General features: G+C 33.1%; 1 protein-coding gene across 1 annotated transcript in view; it reads left to right on the top strand.

The window, feature by feature from the left end:
- Positions 1–19,034, top strand: part of LOC122792440 (vomeronasal type-2 receptor 1-like) — a 250,190-nt gene that overhangs the window by 156,562 nt on the left and 74,594 nt on the right. The window contains exon 5 of the mRNA XM_044060228.1: positions 223–450. Coding sequence (XP_043916163.1) covers positions 223–450 — 228 coding nt within the window. The remainder of the gene's footprint in view (positions 1–222; positions 451–19,034) is intronic.

Here is a 19,034-nt window from a genome sequence, read left to right on the forward strand (position 1 = left end):
CATCAGTTTAATACACACACACACACACACACACACACACACACACACACACACACACACACACACACTGAATCTGGAATATATATACTAATGCAATTTACTTCATGATATTACATATTGAGATGCTAATTCCTTGTTGTATGTTTTAATAGTATACAGACATAATGTGAACTATTCTTCGGTATTTATGGAAAAATAATCATATATGTTTCTTATCACCAGCTTTTCCATTATATTATGAGAGTCAACTTTATAAACAGTGGTGGACAAGTAGTAGCTTTTGATCAGAATGGAGATGTTCCTGCTTTATTTGATATCCTAAACTGGCAGCTGACTGTAGAAGGTATCATGGAGTGCAAAAAAGTTGGCATGTATAATCCAGATACACAGGGAGAAAAGGAATTTATTATCAATGACAGTGCTATCTTATGGAGTGGTGGTCATTTACAGGTACAATCTGAGTTTATGGCAATAATTACATTTCACTCACATTTTGCTTCAGAGTAGTTATCTTTATGAACTGATTGCTTTCTCATTTGTTAATAGAAGACTAACAATATCTGCAACTGCTGGCCAATTGTTAAGTGAACAAATGAGCAGAACAATACATAAATAGCAAAACACATGGAAATGTCTGTGCAATCTGTAATTTAACTACTTCACACAAGAACTCACTGTTTTGCAAATGATTTAATATTTAATCTTCATTTGATTCACATTATAGACTCCTATAAGTCCACATACTCTTTTGTGATTCATTTCTATACCTCCAGTTTATTCCGGAATTTTCTAGTCTTGTTAAGATATAAGTTCTACTACCTCCCAGAACTCTTTTAAAGGCATTTACATCAGTTTGTATTTGAAGACAAATTGCTCCATAATGACATGTTTCTAGCAGGCAGACATTATTCCAGTAGTGCAATGTTTTGGTCAAAGCACATTTTTCATACACCTCTTGTTTAAATATTTTCTTGGCATTTGCCACTTCCTGACACATTTTATTTCTCTTCTCTTATCAGACCAGTTTGTTAAAATTTATCTATTTTATCCTGCATCTTGCAGTTCCAGTCAAAGCTAACAACCAAACATTTTTACTTTTATCCATACTTGTCCTTCATTATGTATTGTACCATAAACTTTGCATGATACACATGAAGATCCATTTGATGTGAATTATAGGGTGAAATCTGACCTTTGAGATAGCAGAGTTGTTGCGAACAGTAGGACTGTTCTTCAAGCAAAAAGAATGAACTAAGCTAACAATGGGTTTGCATCCAGAGCTCTGGCAACAGTTAATGCCTCAAGATTGTCCCAGGGGCTCTTACAAGTCACAGTAGATGAAGAAAGACTCAAGTTGGGAATATTTAACATAATATTAAGAATATGCAAGCTTCCAAAAATTCCATTTGGCATTTCATCAAAAAGAAAAGTATTTAAAAAAATAGCTGAACAAGAAAATGAAAGCTTAGAATGTATTGTGAACTTAACTGATGGTATTGATGTTCGTATAGACTTAAGAAGTGTATGATCAGAGATGGTTGCAGCTCCTCAGCAGGGAGAGATAGAATCATTTAACATTAAATAAAAGTGTAAAACAGCAGTGACAAGTCTGCATTATATGGTTCATATTATAACATGAAATGGGCAGAAACTAGACACAGAGAAATAGTACAACTGTTAAAACCAGAAGAAAAGCAGGCATTCATAAGATTTCAATGAATGATGCAGTACTCAAAGTTCATCGCTAATATATCTGAAAGAACTGTTTTATATAAAAGCAGTTGAAGAAATATATGGCTTAATACTGGAGCTATGAACATGAAAAAGAGCTTTTAAATGGTTAAGTAATTACGAACACAAACACCTGCATTGATGTGTTATGTAAATGAGCAGGCTGGTTTGCAAGTAGATGTGAGCTAAGGTTGTACAACAGTAGTGTTTTCTCAGGTAATGATTGCATAAGGGATTGGAGCATTTACAGATGCACAAAAAATGTGTACAAATTAAGAAAGAAGTCTTAGTAGTATTGTATGGAGGTTGAAATTTCTGTAAATATGTTTATGATAAAGATGTACAATAGCAACAAACAGACCAAAAATTTGGATTTGGAAAGTCTTTATGCAAGGCATATCCAAGATTAATATATATATAATTACATATATATATATATATATATATATATATATATATATATATATATATATACACACACACACACACACACACATATATATATATATATATATATATATATATATATATATGGTTCCCCTTCACAAGATCAAATATATGAATACTCAAAACTCATAAGCCCGAGCCCAAAATCTCGAGTATTCATATACTTGAAATTGTGAAGGAGCACAAAAGGAAAGTATTGGTTTTGCCCTGCACCCCCCACACCCCCCTACTTAAATATACCAACTCCGAGATCGCACTACAGCAAAGGAGATGGAAATGTACCATTATGCGCTATATGTATAAGCATACAACGGGACACTTTCCATTCCTCCACTGAAGTGCGGTCATGAAACCTGCACATTAAGGAAGGAACAGTACAGGGGGATCCAGCCCCCTACAAAAAGGTAAGTAAAACCCTTAATCTAATTTTTTACACTTCCCGTTCACAATTTCGAGTTACTGAAACTCGAGATTTTGAACTCGATCTTATGAGTTTCGAGCTTTCAGTAATTCAATCTTGTGAAGAGGAACTATATATACATATATATATATATATATATATATATATATATATATATATATATATATATATATATATATGGGTCTACCTGATAACACCGACATGCCAAAACACCGACAACTAAATAACCGACACGAAAAAACAAAAAAAAAGTTCAAAAACACGAAACTTCACATGCCAGACAAACCAAAATCCCGACAATCAACAAAACAAATACATTTCCCGAAAAACACACACACAGCACAAGCACACCAAAAACCTTACAAACCTACACTAAACCTTACATACACAACTATCTATGCACTAACCTTAACCCAAACCCTAACCCTAAGGTCCGTCACTATCATACACGTACCTTACCTGCACCCTAACCCTAACTCACTTAATCCGCCCCTAACCCTCATGTCCGTCACTATCGTACAGTTATCTTACCCGCACTCTAACCCTAACTCACTTAACCTGCCCCTAAACCTAAACTCTGTCACTATCGCACACTTACCTGACCTGCACCCTACCCTAATGTCCGTCACTATTACACACTTGCCTTACCCACACCCTGACCCTAACATGCTTCCCTATTGCACACTTACCTTAACATGTCGGTGTTCTCAGCATCGGGATTCTCAACTCTCGGTCTTCTCCATTGTCGATCTTCCGGTGTTAGTGTTCTCATTGTCGGCGATCTGCGATTTTCGCGTTTTCAGGTAGACCCATATATATATATATATATATATATATATATATATATATATATATATATATATATATATATATAATATATAGAACATGTTAATAGAATAGACTTTAGAGTTAACAAGGAGAGAAGAGAAATAATTTTAGAGATGTACAGATACTGACTTAGAAATTAACTTACTGAAATAAGTTACAGTGACAGACTAGACACAACAATAAAAGGTGGGTTGCAATCCATCCAATCTTACTTTTTTTTCTTCATAATGAACTAAAAAGTGCTCATGGCTTAATTTTGAAGGCAAACAAGATTATTGTACATAATCAACTAACAGAAAATATACTTGAGAGAATATGAATCACTTTTTGGCATACTAAGCTGCAAAGAAAGAGGAAGAAACATTTATATATATATATATATATATATATATATATATATGGATATAGATATAGATATATACACACACACACACAAACACATACACACAGATATATGGGTATATATGCATGCATGTATACATGTATATGTGTGTGTATATATATATATATATATATATATATATATATATATATATATATTTTATATATATATATATATATATATATATATATATATATATATATATATATTGGTCTGGAATGTCAGCACTGACAAAGAAAGTGGTATAACATTATAATGTATGTAGTTAGTATATAAATATCAATAATATACAGTAGTACTTGGTCATCCAATGAGCTGGCTTTGTTTCAGGGGAAAAAGCACTGTATATAACTTGATTATTATTATTCTAAGTGTTGCAATGAATGCAGCGAATTTTATCTTTTGAAGACTAGGTATAACAAATGTTCTCATATTTCAGAAATGGCCCATAGATCTGAATACAGTAAGAGTTCAAACATGTGACCACAAGGCCAAGACAAACATAACCTAATGACAAATTAAGATATTTGCCATGATGTTGAAAAATCTTATGAAAAAAGAGAAATAGTAGTATGTGTGTATGGGAACTGATGAACTCCAGTTCTGGAATACAGGAACTACCTACTGCAGATTCCCACTCTCTCAGTTATTGGATGGGATATTAAAAAGCTTATTACTGATGTTTACAACTTCACTAGTGGCAGAGAATCATGTAAGGAAGAATAAATATTCGAAAGAAAATAAATGCAGAATTACTACTATGACAAACACTTCAGAAGACAGCCAGAGTGACCTGGTATCCTGCTAAGCTTCAGAATTATAACTTGAAACTGTAATGACTGGTGACATATCCAAGCCAAAATCCTATCTGTGTCAAAGTCAAGATGGCCAGTTATGCAATGAAAGACAAAGGCTTCCTTTTACAATGAAAATGAGAAAACACAAGGGTGAAAGAATTTACAAAAGCCATGGCTGAAACTGTAGACTCATTTAAGGACTTGGGTACATGAGGTAGATTCAGCTATGAGTTTTTCTAATCATGTCAATCAATTGGTTAATGATAGTTATAGAACTATAGGTTGTATAAAAAGATTTATAAAGTCTAGGAAATCAAAAATAATGAAGTCCTTGTTTGTTAGTTACATTAGACCCAGACATGAGTATGGAATAACAATATGGAAACCCTATAAGAAAACAAGCATGAGCAAACTGGAAAGAGTACAATGGAAATATACCAAGGGTATCCATGGATGTAAACATTTAAGTTATTATGAAAGACTAAATTATCTGAACTTGTACAGTGTCTCTTACAGATATCTAAGAGGAGATTTTATTTAGGTATATAGAGCATTTAGTGACAACTACCTCTGGGAATGTTTGGGGATATCAAAATGTAATAGAGAATCATCAGATAACCTGTGTAGAAGATTCTATAGGAATGAGAAGTGTAATAATTGGTTCTCTGATAGAGTAGCTGATGCTTGGAACAGACTACCAAATTATATTAATACAAGTACTAGTTTAGATATTTTAAGCACAGCCTGGACATTTATTATGGGAACAAGTGTTTTAGTATATTGGTAAGATAGAAGGGCATTACTGCCCTTGCTTGAATTATTTGTATGTATGTATGTAAAGTGTGTTATCTCACATGTAGAAGGCAACTCTGACATGTCTTCATCAGTGTTTGAGAACCAGAACTGCAACAAAAGGAAGCTCAAATGTCTACAGAGAGAACTGTCCTATTGCATTTTCTAGAATAGAAAAAGATTGAATAAATTATTATATATAGATATAGCTCTAGTGGTGATTATGATACTAAAGGATGAAAAGATGCATTCACTAAAAAAGTGTCCTAAATATGAAGGAAGATCTCATTTGATGCAGAAAGCCCATGGTTTACTTAGTAGAGAGTTAGCATTTTCTTAAATGATCAGTATACACTAACATATGATAACCTCAGATTATTTGTAAAATGACATGGTTTGTAAATAGATAAAACTAGGATACAGCATTCTTGGCATACACAAGTTAAAAAATTAGAAACCTCACTGACAGGATATACATGATGTGTTGGCCATCACCTTTCAGAAGTCATTCATAGTAAATACTTCATGACAGGTGGTAACACATACACCACATCTGAGTCTTTAATGAGCATCCTATCAGACATTATAAATATTAAAATATTATAAGAAGATGGATGCATACTAAGAATTGTATTAACAGGGAGTGAGTATTGTGGTAGCTGTTACCAGGCAGGGCCTGGAGAAAAACAAGTCAGCTAATGTAATAAAAGACAGAATTATGCTACAATGGTAGAGGATAACCAAAATAACCTAGCTTGGAAGGCAGAGAGATCAAAAGAGTAAATTTAATTTATTTAACAGAGAAAAGATTATTCTTGCGAAGGGTAGGCAAATTAAGTTGCTGGTGTATTACTCTGTACATTATTTGTTTTTAAGCATCTTTATTAAATTATGACTTAAAAAGGGCACATATGCATTAATAAAAAATAACGCTAACCATATAAACATTTTTTTCATTTACATACATTGTTTATTTCTTATTAGGTAGACAGAAACAGACTATATTGTCCAAGTGGTCTCTTTTTGTTAACAAAGTCTCTTTTTTATTTCTGTGACAGGACTGTGACATGCTATTGTACCCATATTTGAAAAATGCCTACATATCAAAGCACAGAGACAACTTCTATTTCTTGTCAAGCAGTACAGAGTAAAATTATCTTAATAACTAGTTAGCACTAGTAATCTGCCTACATGAATGTGGCTCTTTGACCTGTAAGGAAGAGTAACTTAATTTACATGAACTAATACAAGCATGCTACAAAAGCACGCTCTTTTAATGTTACATTTGTAAAGGTACGTTACTTGCACAGTGCAGATGTTCTTTATTTCTTCTTTTTTTTTTTTTTTTTTTTTTTTGCTTGAATAGCTCTTGTGTGCTCTTTCTTATATGGCTTATATATTGCTTCTTAGTTGCAGCCCCTTCTTGCTTTCTTCTGGCTTGTGAGTAAAATTTGCTTCAGTCTTTATATAATTTATATCTAACAAATGTACAAAATGACTCATCTCTGTTCTAATTTATCTTTATTAGCTTGTAATCTTGGTAGATGCTGGTAGAGACAGAATGAAATGTGCTAGCATACCTTTAACCTTACCTTAGCAGAAAACCCCACAGAAGCTGTACTGCACCCAAAACAGCCTATGATGAGAGAAGAAGAGGAGCCCACCTTAGAAGAAGTAAGAACAGCGCTAAGGAAGATGAAGTCAGGGAAGGCAGCAGGCTCAGATGAGGTCACAGCAGATATGGTAAAGATGCTGGGTGAGATATGTGAGAAATGTGTCCTGAAGGTACTAATACAGTGTGGAGAGAAATGCATATCCCAGATGACTGATGTATAAGCATACTCATGCCAGTGTACAAGAACAAAGGGGACATCCACAACTGTGGGCAGTACAGAGGCATCAAACTCCTACCACACTGCATGAAAGTTCCGGAGAGGGTGATTGATAAATGGATGTGCAGAGTACTGGAATGTAAGATGGGACAAACGAAGAAGTTAGAACAGAACAGCAGAAGCCAAAGTAGCTCCGATTGCAGAAAAGATCAAAGATAACAGATTACAGTGGTTTGGGAATATGTGTAGAAAAACAGAAGACAATCTGGTGAAAAAGATTTGGGACAGACAGAAGAAGGTAAGAGGAAGTGAGGACATCCAAAAAAGAGGTGAATGGATTGTGTGAAAGAAGATCTGCGACAGTCAGGCATGAGTGTTGAAGAAGGCAGGAGTGTGGCACTGAATCGAGAGAGTTGGTGACAGTTAACACGAAACCCTGACCCAATGCAGAAAAATGGGAAAAAGGGGGGTGACGATGATGAAGATAATGACCTTTAACCTGCAAGTAAGACCTTATTTTCTATATCCGATAATAGAATACTCTGACATGGTATTCTGGCGTACTGTTACTACAATTTTCTAAACTAAAAAAAAAAAAAACTGCATTACATTTTTACTAAGAGTTTAATAATTTAAAAACAATAATATCATGAGCACTATCTAATTTATCTTCATATATTGCAGAATGTCAATTAATTTTGTTTTACTTTTATACTGTAAACAGCAAATATAACCTTATATCATCCAATTAAATTTTCAGGCCTTTTTCCCTAACTCTAGCCATGTTTTTATCCCTAGCTTCATGTCACAGAAGGAAAATCCCTGACAGTAACACAGGTAAGTTTGACTTGGGGGTTGGAACATCCAAGGAGGGGAGAATGAGACTGAGTTGTATTTAGTGACTCACTCATCCTGGGGTATAAGGCAATGGTGACCCTGCTTAGGCCAACCTGCCCTCTTGCAAGGGGAGAGTTGCATGTTGCCAGTGGTCACAGTACCAGGAGACATGTTTGGTGATGCCAAGCCAGTGGCAGTAGCCCCCATGGATGGGTATGTGTGTATTTGTGTGATCCTACCTGTATAGTGGAGGACCTATGATGCCCCTGCTAAATCATGGATGTGTATGTCAGCTGCTGGGGGCACAGTTAGAGACAATGAACTCTTTCATTGCAGGTGTGCTGGCAAGGGTACAAACTGCAGCATTGCCTCATCCATAACAGTCACCATAGTCCACAACTGCCTTCACTAGGAAATACCCAAGGTGAAGGAACAAATAGGCTAGGCTAATAAGGGTGAGGCAATCTTGGTAGCAGGCACAGTGGGAAAAAGCTTGTAGATAAAAAAAAATAGATGAGTTTTAAGCATTTACTCCTATAGACACACAGAATAAACAATACTAGAATCAGCAAGTGCATTATATCTAAAGGACAGCCTGTTACTCTAACATTACAGTTACAGTTATTGGAGTGGCAATCTCTTCAGATTAGTAATTTAATTTAATGTTATTGCTTTTTATCTTTACCTGTTAACTTATTTTAATTTTTATATTTTGTATATATATATATATATATATATATATATATATATATATATATATATATATATATATACTATACACACACACACACACACACACACACACACACACACACACACACACACACACACACGAGCACACACACACACACACACATGTAGACACTGGCATGCATATGCGTACAAAGCTATGCATTATCTACAGCTCAAGAATGGTGAACTGGGGCAATAACTGAAAGCTAGCCTCTAATCTACAATCACTGTTAATAAATTGACTATTATGAGTGTGGCTTAGGATGGCAAAAGAATAGCATCACATCCTCTCAGCTCTGCTGTTTAAGTTATATTTGTAACAGGAATTTCTGAATATTTCAACTTAAAAACTTAATTTTTTTGAAGAGTATTGATCCTTTAAGTTGTTTGAAGACTATATCTCAATATTACACCTTCAGTGTGATTAATTCCTGTCAAATTCAAAACTATAAGAGACTGTCATTTCTTCAGAATAAGTCACTCAAAAACAACTCACAGGACCAGCTGACAAAACTGGAAAAAACTGATACTAAACTGTACACTTTTAAAGAAAGCTGTTCTAAACAGATTGAATGGTTACAAGAAATTATTATGCAGCATAAAACTCAGATTTCTAGCACTGAGGAAGCATTAAATGATATGGAGAGCAGAATTTCGAAAGGAGAACATCAAACTGAATTTTTGTTAAAATAAAGCACTTCTCTATTGAATAAAATAGATGACCTGAAGAATAGATCCAGAAGAAACAATCTATGCATTTATGGTTTGTCTTAAGGGACTGAAGGTGACAATATGATTATTATTATAAGGGGAAGGGAGAAAGGGAAAAAAGTTAAAACATTAAATGGTTTAAACTTAATAGTGCTGAATGATAAATTATTGACTTTAATACTATTTGGTCTCAGCACAAATTCTTATATTAATTTAAGTTATTTGATAGTATAATTAATGGAATGTACAGCTAAAAACCTGCTTTACAGTGGTATTAACCCTGATTATCATACAGTGTTCTTCAAAAATCTTTTTTCTTCTTTCTATGATAATTTATACATTTACAAATCATAAACAAAAAACAACAGTTCATAGTTCAATGTTTACTGGTTAAATGAAACTAATGTGATTTACTTCTGTTTTGAAATGAATATGTTTGATTTCACATAAAGTATACAGCATGCTTTAAACAGTAGTGGCATAAACACTTTATTATAAGTTTTTGTTTATTTAACATTTTGAAGTGTTAACTATATAAAAAAGTCACACTCTTTCCATGAGTTGTTTTAATTTTCAAGTTTTTCTCTGTTTTATATAGTAAACACTTAAATGGTGAGAGCAGAGTCAAATGTGGGTGAGATTTTAAAAGGGACACTTGGATGGCAATGTAATTCAAGTGTGGGGTTTTGGATGTCAGGGCTTATACAGTTTGCAGTATACTTCATTGTTCACATTTTATTAGTTTAAAAATTTGTCACTGGGTGTCTATGAATGCAAAATGTAAACTCATTATGTATAAGCACATATCATACTCTTCTGCAGATTTCAATTGTATAATAAACATTAGTGATACAAATGCAAAAAATACCTGTAGGAAATCAGCAACATCAAATGTATTAATTGATTTAATTGATACATTTAATATGGAAGACATAAATAAATATGCAGATGCAGGTTAATTATTCTTCCCACACTATTCACATTGTCATGGCACACATTGAAGAATAGATAGAGTTCACACTTCAAGAGATATTATTACAAAATTAGATAAGGTTAAAGTGGTAGCATGTCCTTTTACTGACCATAATGCAATAAATTTTGGTCTATTAACAAACATAAAGCAAAATTTAACAATTACTAGAATACCAACATATATCACTAATTTAAAGGATTTTAAAGAGTTCTATATTAAGGCTATACATACTTTTCTAGATATAAATCTTAAGGATGACAGTTCAGGAATATATGTATGGGACTCTTTGAAATCATACTTATATGGTAAAGTTTTATCTTGGCATATCAACAAGAAAAAGCAACTGAACAAGGATCTTTTGGATTTATAAGCTAAAATTGACAAACTAAACTTAGATATAAAAAAGGGGAATATCATTTACAAAAAGAACTGGATGATGCTAATAAAAAATGCTTGGAAACAATGCATCATAGTGTTATGATTAGCCTAGAAACAATTAAATTAAGCTCTTATACCATGAATGCTAGAAATCAACATTGAATAACAAATAGAACTAAAAAATGTTTGAATTGAAATGGGTCTACTTAATAACGTCAATCCACAGTTCATCAGCTGTCAAAATAGTGAGACAAAAATGCCATAATTTTACAAGCACAAACTCTAAGAACATCGTAAATCCAGTCCAGGAAAGTAACCACTTAATGACCAATGATAAAATCACAAATGGTAGCAAATTACACCCACTGAAGTGGGGGCTTTGCTCCCATACCCCCTACTTAAATATACCAACTCCAAGATCACACTACAGTGGAGAAAGGGCACAGTTCACCATGGTGGCCAAGTGGTTAATTTCCTGGAGAGGATTTGTGATGTTCCAGGAGTTTGTGCTTGTAAAATTATGGCATTTTTATCTTGCCATTTTGACAGTTGAACTGTGGGGCAACATTTTGAAGGGGACCCACAAAAACAGATACAAGAAATTTATATTCCTGGTCCTAAGAAAAGGGCTACAGATTTAGGAGGTATCTTGGATGCTTTTAAAACACATTCCAACTTAATTTATCTATACCAACCAGTAGTAGAACATCAAGATGCGATAAAATCTTTTTTTTAAGACGTACATTAAGAATAAACTAATAGAAGAGCAGATAAGGCTAATTGATAGACCAATCATAATGACAGAAAGGAATGCACAAATAAATAAGTTGAAATTAAATAAAGCACCTGGAATTGACAATATAATCCCTGAAATGCATAAACTATTACCTAGAGAAGCTCTATTTCTGTTGTTAAGAGTCTTCACATTAATTAAACAGAACAAAACTATCCCCTCTTCTTGGCAGTATACATTAATATCCAAATTTATAGATAGATAAAGATCCAAAAGAATGTTCATCTTATAGACCAATATCGCTGTTAAATGTAGACTATAAGATGTTTATGGTAATTCATGCAAATAGACTCAAGCATTTATTGCCTTTGATAATGGATGAAGCTCAAACTGGTTTTATTAAAGATAGAAACACAATAATATCAAAAGGATACTTACAATAATAAATTATATTAATATTACACAAGATAATATAACCTTAGTACATTTAGATATTAATAATGCCTTTGATTCAGTGCATTGGGATTATTCATTATTGGCCTTGGAAGAATGTTTTTTCTCAAAAATTCATACATTTAATTAGATTATTATATGAAAATTCTAAAGCATATATAAACATTGGATACTGCACTTCTAATTCCATTTCAATTACAAAAGGTACTAAACAAGGCTGCCCGTTGTCACTGTTGCTCTTTGCATTAGTTATAAGACCTTTTACAAATTGTATTAGAATGAATGCAGATATCAAATGCATAAAACTTAGTACTAGTTTACCTTCAATAGTTTAATTGTTTGCTGATGACATTTTATTAACTTACTATTGAACTCTTTCAAAAGGTTTCAGGGCTTCATTTTAATGAAAATAAAACTAAGATTTTACTTATAAATGGCAATAAGAAAGACGTAAATAAGAAATTTTCAAAATATATAGTTACAGATAATAAACTTAAATATTTGGGAGTTACAATAACAAATGATTTGAATGAAATTCAGTTAACTAACTATACTAATGTTCTAGATAAAATTAAAGGCTTAGTGGATAATTGGAATAGTGTTTTCACCATGGAAGATAGATTTTTTTAATTAAGATGATTATATTTCCCAAAAATTCCATATTACATACAAGCTATATCTTTCCCACTCCCTAAGCAAGTCAAAGTTAAATTTAATAAGTTAATGATAAGTTTTTTATGGTTTTCTCACATATCTAGAATAGGGTTAAATCATCATTTAAAAGACTGGGAATTGGGAGGAATAAGTCTCCTTGATATTGAAACATATGCTTTATCGGTTTCTATTAAGACAATATCCTTATGGCTAAAATCACATTATTCTGCTAGGTGGAAACAAATTTGTTTAGAATCAAATCATTCACTCTTACAACAATTTATTGAGATGTTGCCTAATAATTTTCATTGGTTGGTAAGACAACTTTTTTCAGGAAAAACAAATAAATATACAGCTTCTAAATGTACAACCAATACATTAATTTTATTTAAGAAATATATGAACAAAAATCCATTTTTTAAAGAATGGTCATTCTTATTATACCCAATTGATTGCACACAGAATTGTATTAGCACTTTTGATGTTATTAGAATGACCATTCTTAGAGAAAAGAATTTAATATACTGGCATCAGTTAATGGACTCTGGAAATATTATATCTATGGATCAACTTATGAATAAATATGACATAAAAAGTGAAATGTGGTTAGTAATAGAAGATTTAAGAGGTTACTTTATAACTCAATTGGAATAAATGTTTTAGCCTGTAAACTAATAGTTCCCAAATTCACAGAATTATTATTTATCTCTGGTAATCAAAATGTGAAAGGACAAGATTAGTTATCTAAAATATATACAATGGTTAAAAATACAAACTTATATTTTAAAGAAAACTTTTGAGATTATTACAAAAATGTGAATAATCAACTTCCAAGTGAAAATTATAAAAAAGTGATGTTAATTTCTTCAAAACACACTTCCCTTTTATTCCAATGGAACTTATTTTCATGGAAATTTATACATAGAATTTATATAACACCCCATAATATGGAATTGATGTTTAAGCAGGTTAGTGGATGTTGGAGGTGTGACCTGAATTTGAAAGTGGACTGGCAACACATGTTCTATGACTGTGAGTAACTTAGAACATTCTGGCAAAAACTGAATTGCTTTGTGCAAATTGTATTTGATGATAACTTTCAGCTAACTAAATCATTGGCTTTATTTAATGTTCCTATTACAAAATGTGTTCCTAGATTAAAGTACTCTTTACTGTGGATATTATTAGCAATTGCTCATAAAGTACTCACAGCGAATTGAAAAATTGCTCGTAAAGTAATCACAGTGAATTGGAAAAGTAAGGCTTCTCCTTCATTTAAAGATTTCAAGACCATGGCTCTACAAGTTTTGCAAAATGGAAAAAGCTACCATAAAGAAGAGAACTGATAGAATTACCACGTGTTACAACTTATGGACAAAAATTATTGAGATACTAGGCAGAATTGAATGGAAAAAGATGCAACAAGAGATTATACTCTGAAAAATATTATCAGAATTGACTGTTAGACACCTTTGTAAAATAGTTTGTTTTATTTACCTTTGTTGTTTTATTTGGCTGCTATATTATAAGACAGTATTTCTATATTAACATATGATGTGTTATAATATGCTTAAAATTCAATAAAAATATTTGAGCAAAACAAAAATAATAAATAAATAAATAAATTGACTAGTAACATAATAATATAATCTAGTGAACACACACACACACAGGACGCACCACTGGGAAGGAGGTATATAATTAACTTTTATAGCCCATGTTTTCTTGCTGAGATAGTTATATGCAATCCATAATAAAGCTGCAGTATTTAATAATATTTAACAACATTTTTAAATTATTCAACCATTCTCCATCAAAGCAAATCATGCAGTTTGAGTTGGTTATGAAGACTTCAAATGATGCCATGCCTTCAAAAAGAGAAATCAGTGTAATGTACCGTTGCATCATTACTGAGAAAGGTATTCAGAATGGTAGCACATGCATGACAGAACATGAATGGAATCGATGTCTTCAAATTATCTGTAGTGAATAAATATCAAGATGTTCTAATGTAATTTTGTGGATATCATTCTTGAATCTTTTGTCAGTCATAATGCTTTGCAACACAGCCAAAGCAGGATTGCTCAATAATGATCAGTTGATTTTTTTGCCCTTTATTCACTACAGATATTCAATTTGCTTGCAGACTGAAAAGATCTAGCTGTTTGTACTATCTCTGTTTCCTCAGAGTCGGTCTCACAAACTGACAAACATCTATCTGCTGCTTCTCTGTTTCTCTTTTGCCTTCTGAACATGAGAATGCAGTTTAGAAAAAAATATATATATTGAGTAAATGTTTTGGTATTCATAATGAATGCCAACATCATATTTGATGGTTTCCCAATTAATTTCCACTATGGCTATTATTAAGGGCTGACAAATTAGATTGCTAAAAGCAGTGACTACTTTCTGACTCATAGTAAAACTTGTTCCATGATTCTACAGTACAAAATATTCATGCATCCCACAAATGAGACCCCCATATATTCCATATATCCAGATTTCATTCCGTTTATTTTGATTGATTGAACAGATGATTACAATTCATTTCAAGAGGATGTATTAATTGCAGATGTCTTTTGAATACAGGTTGACTCACTTCCTGTAGCTTTTTGTGAATAGACTATCTCATTTCTTTAAACCCTACTACCAAGATAACTTGCAAAGATATATATTAAAATATTTTAAGACATGTTTGCTGCAATTTTCTGAAGTGTAATATAACTTTATTTTAGTGTTATTTATTTTTATGTCTGAATTGCCTTTAATGTCATTTCATTTGAATTACTGCAGTCCAATTTTAGTTACATTTTTATTAGTCTAGCTAATTGTTTTCCATTAAAATTCTGTCAGATTCATTTTGTATGAGTTTTGTTTATGTAAAGGTTGTTGCTTTTGGATGTTAGTATTTATTTTTAATACATGCAGTAGGTGCATTTCTCTATATTTTTTACATTTACTTAACTGGATCTGAGACACTGTGTTATAGCCATGGCTTTGATTTATTGAAGACGTGACAACATACATACAATTGTCTTAAGTGTTTTAAAAGTGTTTTGATAATGTGAATAGGATGCTGATGAAACAGATACATCTTCAAACTGATAAGCATATTAACAATGCCAAAAAAAAAAAACAAAGTGGCTGACCAGTGGAAATAATTCACATTCCAATCCAGATAATTAGTAAATGAGCAGAAGAACAAGTGAGGACACAGAGCTCAGTTAAAACATTGTATCTTTAATAAAACAAAAACATATAAAAACAAATGGTAAACAGACAAGTGCTTCCATGCCTGATAAGGCGCTTCCTTAGATCCTTGAACAGTTCTACAAACAAATGCATTGTTAAAGAAAAATAAACCAATCAACAGTTAAATAATCACATGACTGAGAATAAATCATTGGCATGCAGTCATGATGGTGTCCAATAAACAGTCTTCATAATATGACCAATGAGGACAGAGTAAAAAGCACATCAGCCTATCATCCAGTATACCTTCCTCAATTTAGATTGGTAGAACAAATATCAATGTAATAACTAAAAAGGCTCAACTGCCTATCTGAAAAAAAAGATGATTTAAGGCATAGATCCAACCTTAAAACTAATAAAATCCTAAGGTGTCTAAAATAAATTTATACCTTCCATCAACAGACAGGGGACCTGAAAGAAATCACATCTTCAAAAAGAATAATAACATTAGGTCGCCAGAAAATCAACCCTTTACTGTAAAGTTCTCATGCTGATATTAAAATTATCAATTGGAAAGACCTGCCAGTAAAAACTTCAGTGCATGCAAGCAATAAAGCTCACTAACTGAAAATCATTCATTTTCTTTAACCCTTGCCTCAGCTCTCTCCGATGACAGAAAGTTGATGGAATCAGGGCTTTAAGCTCTATACATAAAAATGAGCCTTCCTGCTAGCTGATTCACTTTAACCTTTGAGGTTCATAGTTAGACTATTGATTTGTGAGGATCTTAAGAAGCTTAGCCTTACACCTCCATTGTAGTTTCTAGCCCCTATAGTTTGTATATTAAAAATCCAGAGACAGGCTAAACAAGAACAATTATGTTTTTTTTTCCCATTTACAAGGTACAGGGGTAATAAACCAGGGTTGAACTTGTGGTTATCCATTCATTCATCCAAATTACCTTTGAATAGAGTAAGAGAAGTACTTTGTTTTCTGTGGCACTGAAGACAGTTATATAGAAGTGGTATTCTCTGTAATACATACCTCATCTTCCTACGTGTTTTGTTTATTTTGCAAAAGTGACTGAGATCCCTTGAACATGTGCTAATGATATAATTGGGCTTGCAAATGTGTAATAGGCTTGACAGAAAAAAGTCTGGTGAAGCTCTATATGTAAGGCAGAGATTGCCTCTTGGTATTCTGTATGATACTGAGAAAGGGGCAGGGCTTTGAAATCATTAACATATTTTTTATTATTTAGGCCCTTGATGTTTTAGGGACAAAGCATTATGGTCATTCTGGTTGATTGTGACAACTATTTGGACACATATATACATACATACCAAAGGGGGCATTATACTCAATTGTTTGCCTAATGAGTGCTGACTACAGTGGAACAATTACATTCCTGGACATGTATGCCGTACCTTTAGATATAAACTTTGCAATGAAAAAGGACTCCCTTACAGCAGTCGATATATGGTGAAAAAAAAGACAGTTCATGTTGACGTAGGTTCTCAGATCTCTAACTATAGGATCAATTTTCAGGAGTATGTTGTGAATGTGATCTTACAAGAGGAGTCATGCTTGACAAAGGATATAATTATACACTTCTTGGCATTTAGATTTAGTCAATGGTTTTGACACCAACTATTTGTCTGGGATAGCCCACTTAAACAATCTTGGTGTTCTTTGGGGAGTTTATGGCAGCACTAAGTTAGCAGTCATCTGCAGACTTCATCAGCCACAAACTCTTAACATTAATTTTGACCTGCAAGAAGTAAATTACAAAAAGGATTGGCCCCAGGACTGAACCCTGGGGTATACTTCTAGTGACAAGTTATTTGGAGAAGGTAGAGTCACCCACCCTAACTTCCTGTGCTCTATTTGTGAAAAATGTGTTCGCTAATGAATTACATAGGGGCTGACATTTAGCTTAGAGAGTTTATTTGCAATACCTGAGTGTGGGGTGGTGTTGAATGCCTTTGCAAGGTCTAGATATGCAGTGTGCACTGTTTTGCACACATCATTACTTTAGTAACTTTTTCAAGTTTCCTGTTCCTTTTCCTGTTAAGCAAGCAGGACCTACCCATGATAAATCTAAAAAAGGTTGGGTTGTATGTCTGTAGGCTACTTCTTGTTTATTAATTCCATAATGATCTTTACTTAGCCTTACAGAAGAGACTTGTCAGGCTGATGGGTCTATAATTACCTGGGTCCATTGAATCCCCTTCTTTGTGTAAAGGAAATGACTTCTAATGTCTTCCATTCAACTAGCACAAAGCCTGTTTTGAGACTGATATTGCATAGCTTCTGTAGGGGATCAGACAAATCCTGTTTCAGGCTGACAAGTAGGCAGCCTAGTATGTTTTCAGACCCCATAGCTATAGTGTTTTTGGCCTTAGAATATAGATTGAGAACTTCTTCTTGGGAAATTTGGGCTGGGTACATGATCTAAAAATATTTGGGGGGGTGAATTAAATTTGTCAACTAGTAGATTGGCTATGTCCTCCAAGTCTGACTATGTGATATTTCCATTATTAGCTCTGCACAATGCTGGGTTTTGTTTCTGAGATTTATATATAATTAAATAAGGCTTTGAGACTGACCTTCATCTGGATGGCTATCTGTACGTCATAACTGTCTTTGGTTGATATTATCAGGACCCATAGTTCCTTGTTTAGCTTTTCAAGAACATTTGATTTTCATATCTTGAGAGTTAGATTTATTTTTTGCATGCAGTGAGTTTTTTTTATTATTATGGATACAGTTTATAATTGGTTTCTACCATAAGGCTTATTTTTGAATTTGGCACTGTATTTCTGGGGGGTGGGCAGATGCATCTATATAGCGAGTTACATTGCATAAAATTTGACAATGAATGAGTCTGCATAAGCAGCAGAGTTATCAGAATGGATGGGGCTTTTGAATTTAGCCAGACCATCACTCAGTCTTAGTAGATTAGCCTTCACATAATCTCTGAATACAGAGGAGTTGGAAGATGCTTCAGGCTTCAGTCTGATGGTGAATATGACTGAATTGTGGTCTGATTTGATGAGAGGAAGTTATCATTGGTAGGGAGCAAAGTTGCCCCATACTGGTAAGGACCAAATCCAGGATTTTATTGCTCTGGTTGGGGTG

Source organism: Protopterus annectens, chromosome 1.part2 (genome assembly GCF_019279795.1).
Source record: "Protopterus annectens isolate FY-2018-M chromosome 1.part2, PAN1.0, whole genome shotgun sequence".
Taxonomy (NCBI): Eukaryota; Metazoa; Chordata; order Ceratodontiformes; family Protopteridae; genus Protopterus; species Protopterus annectens.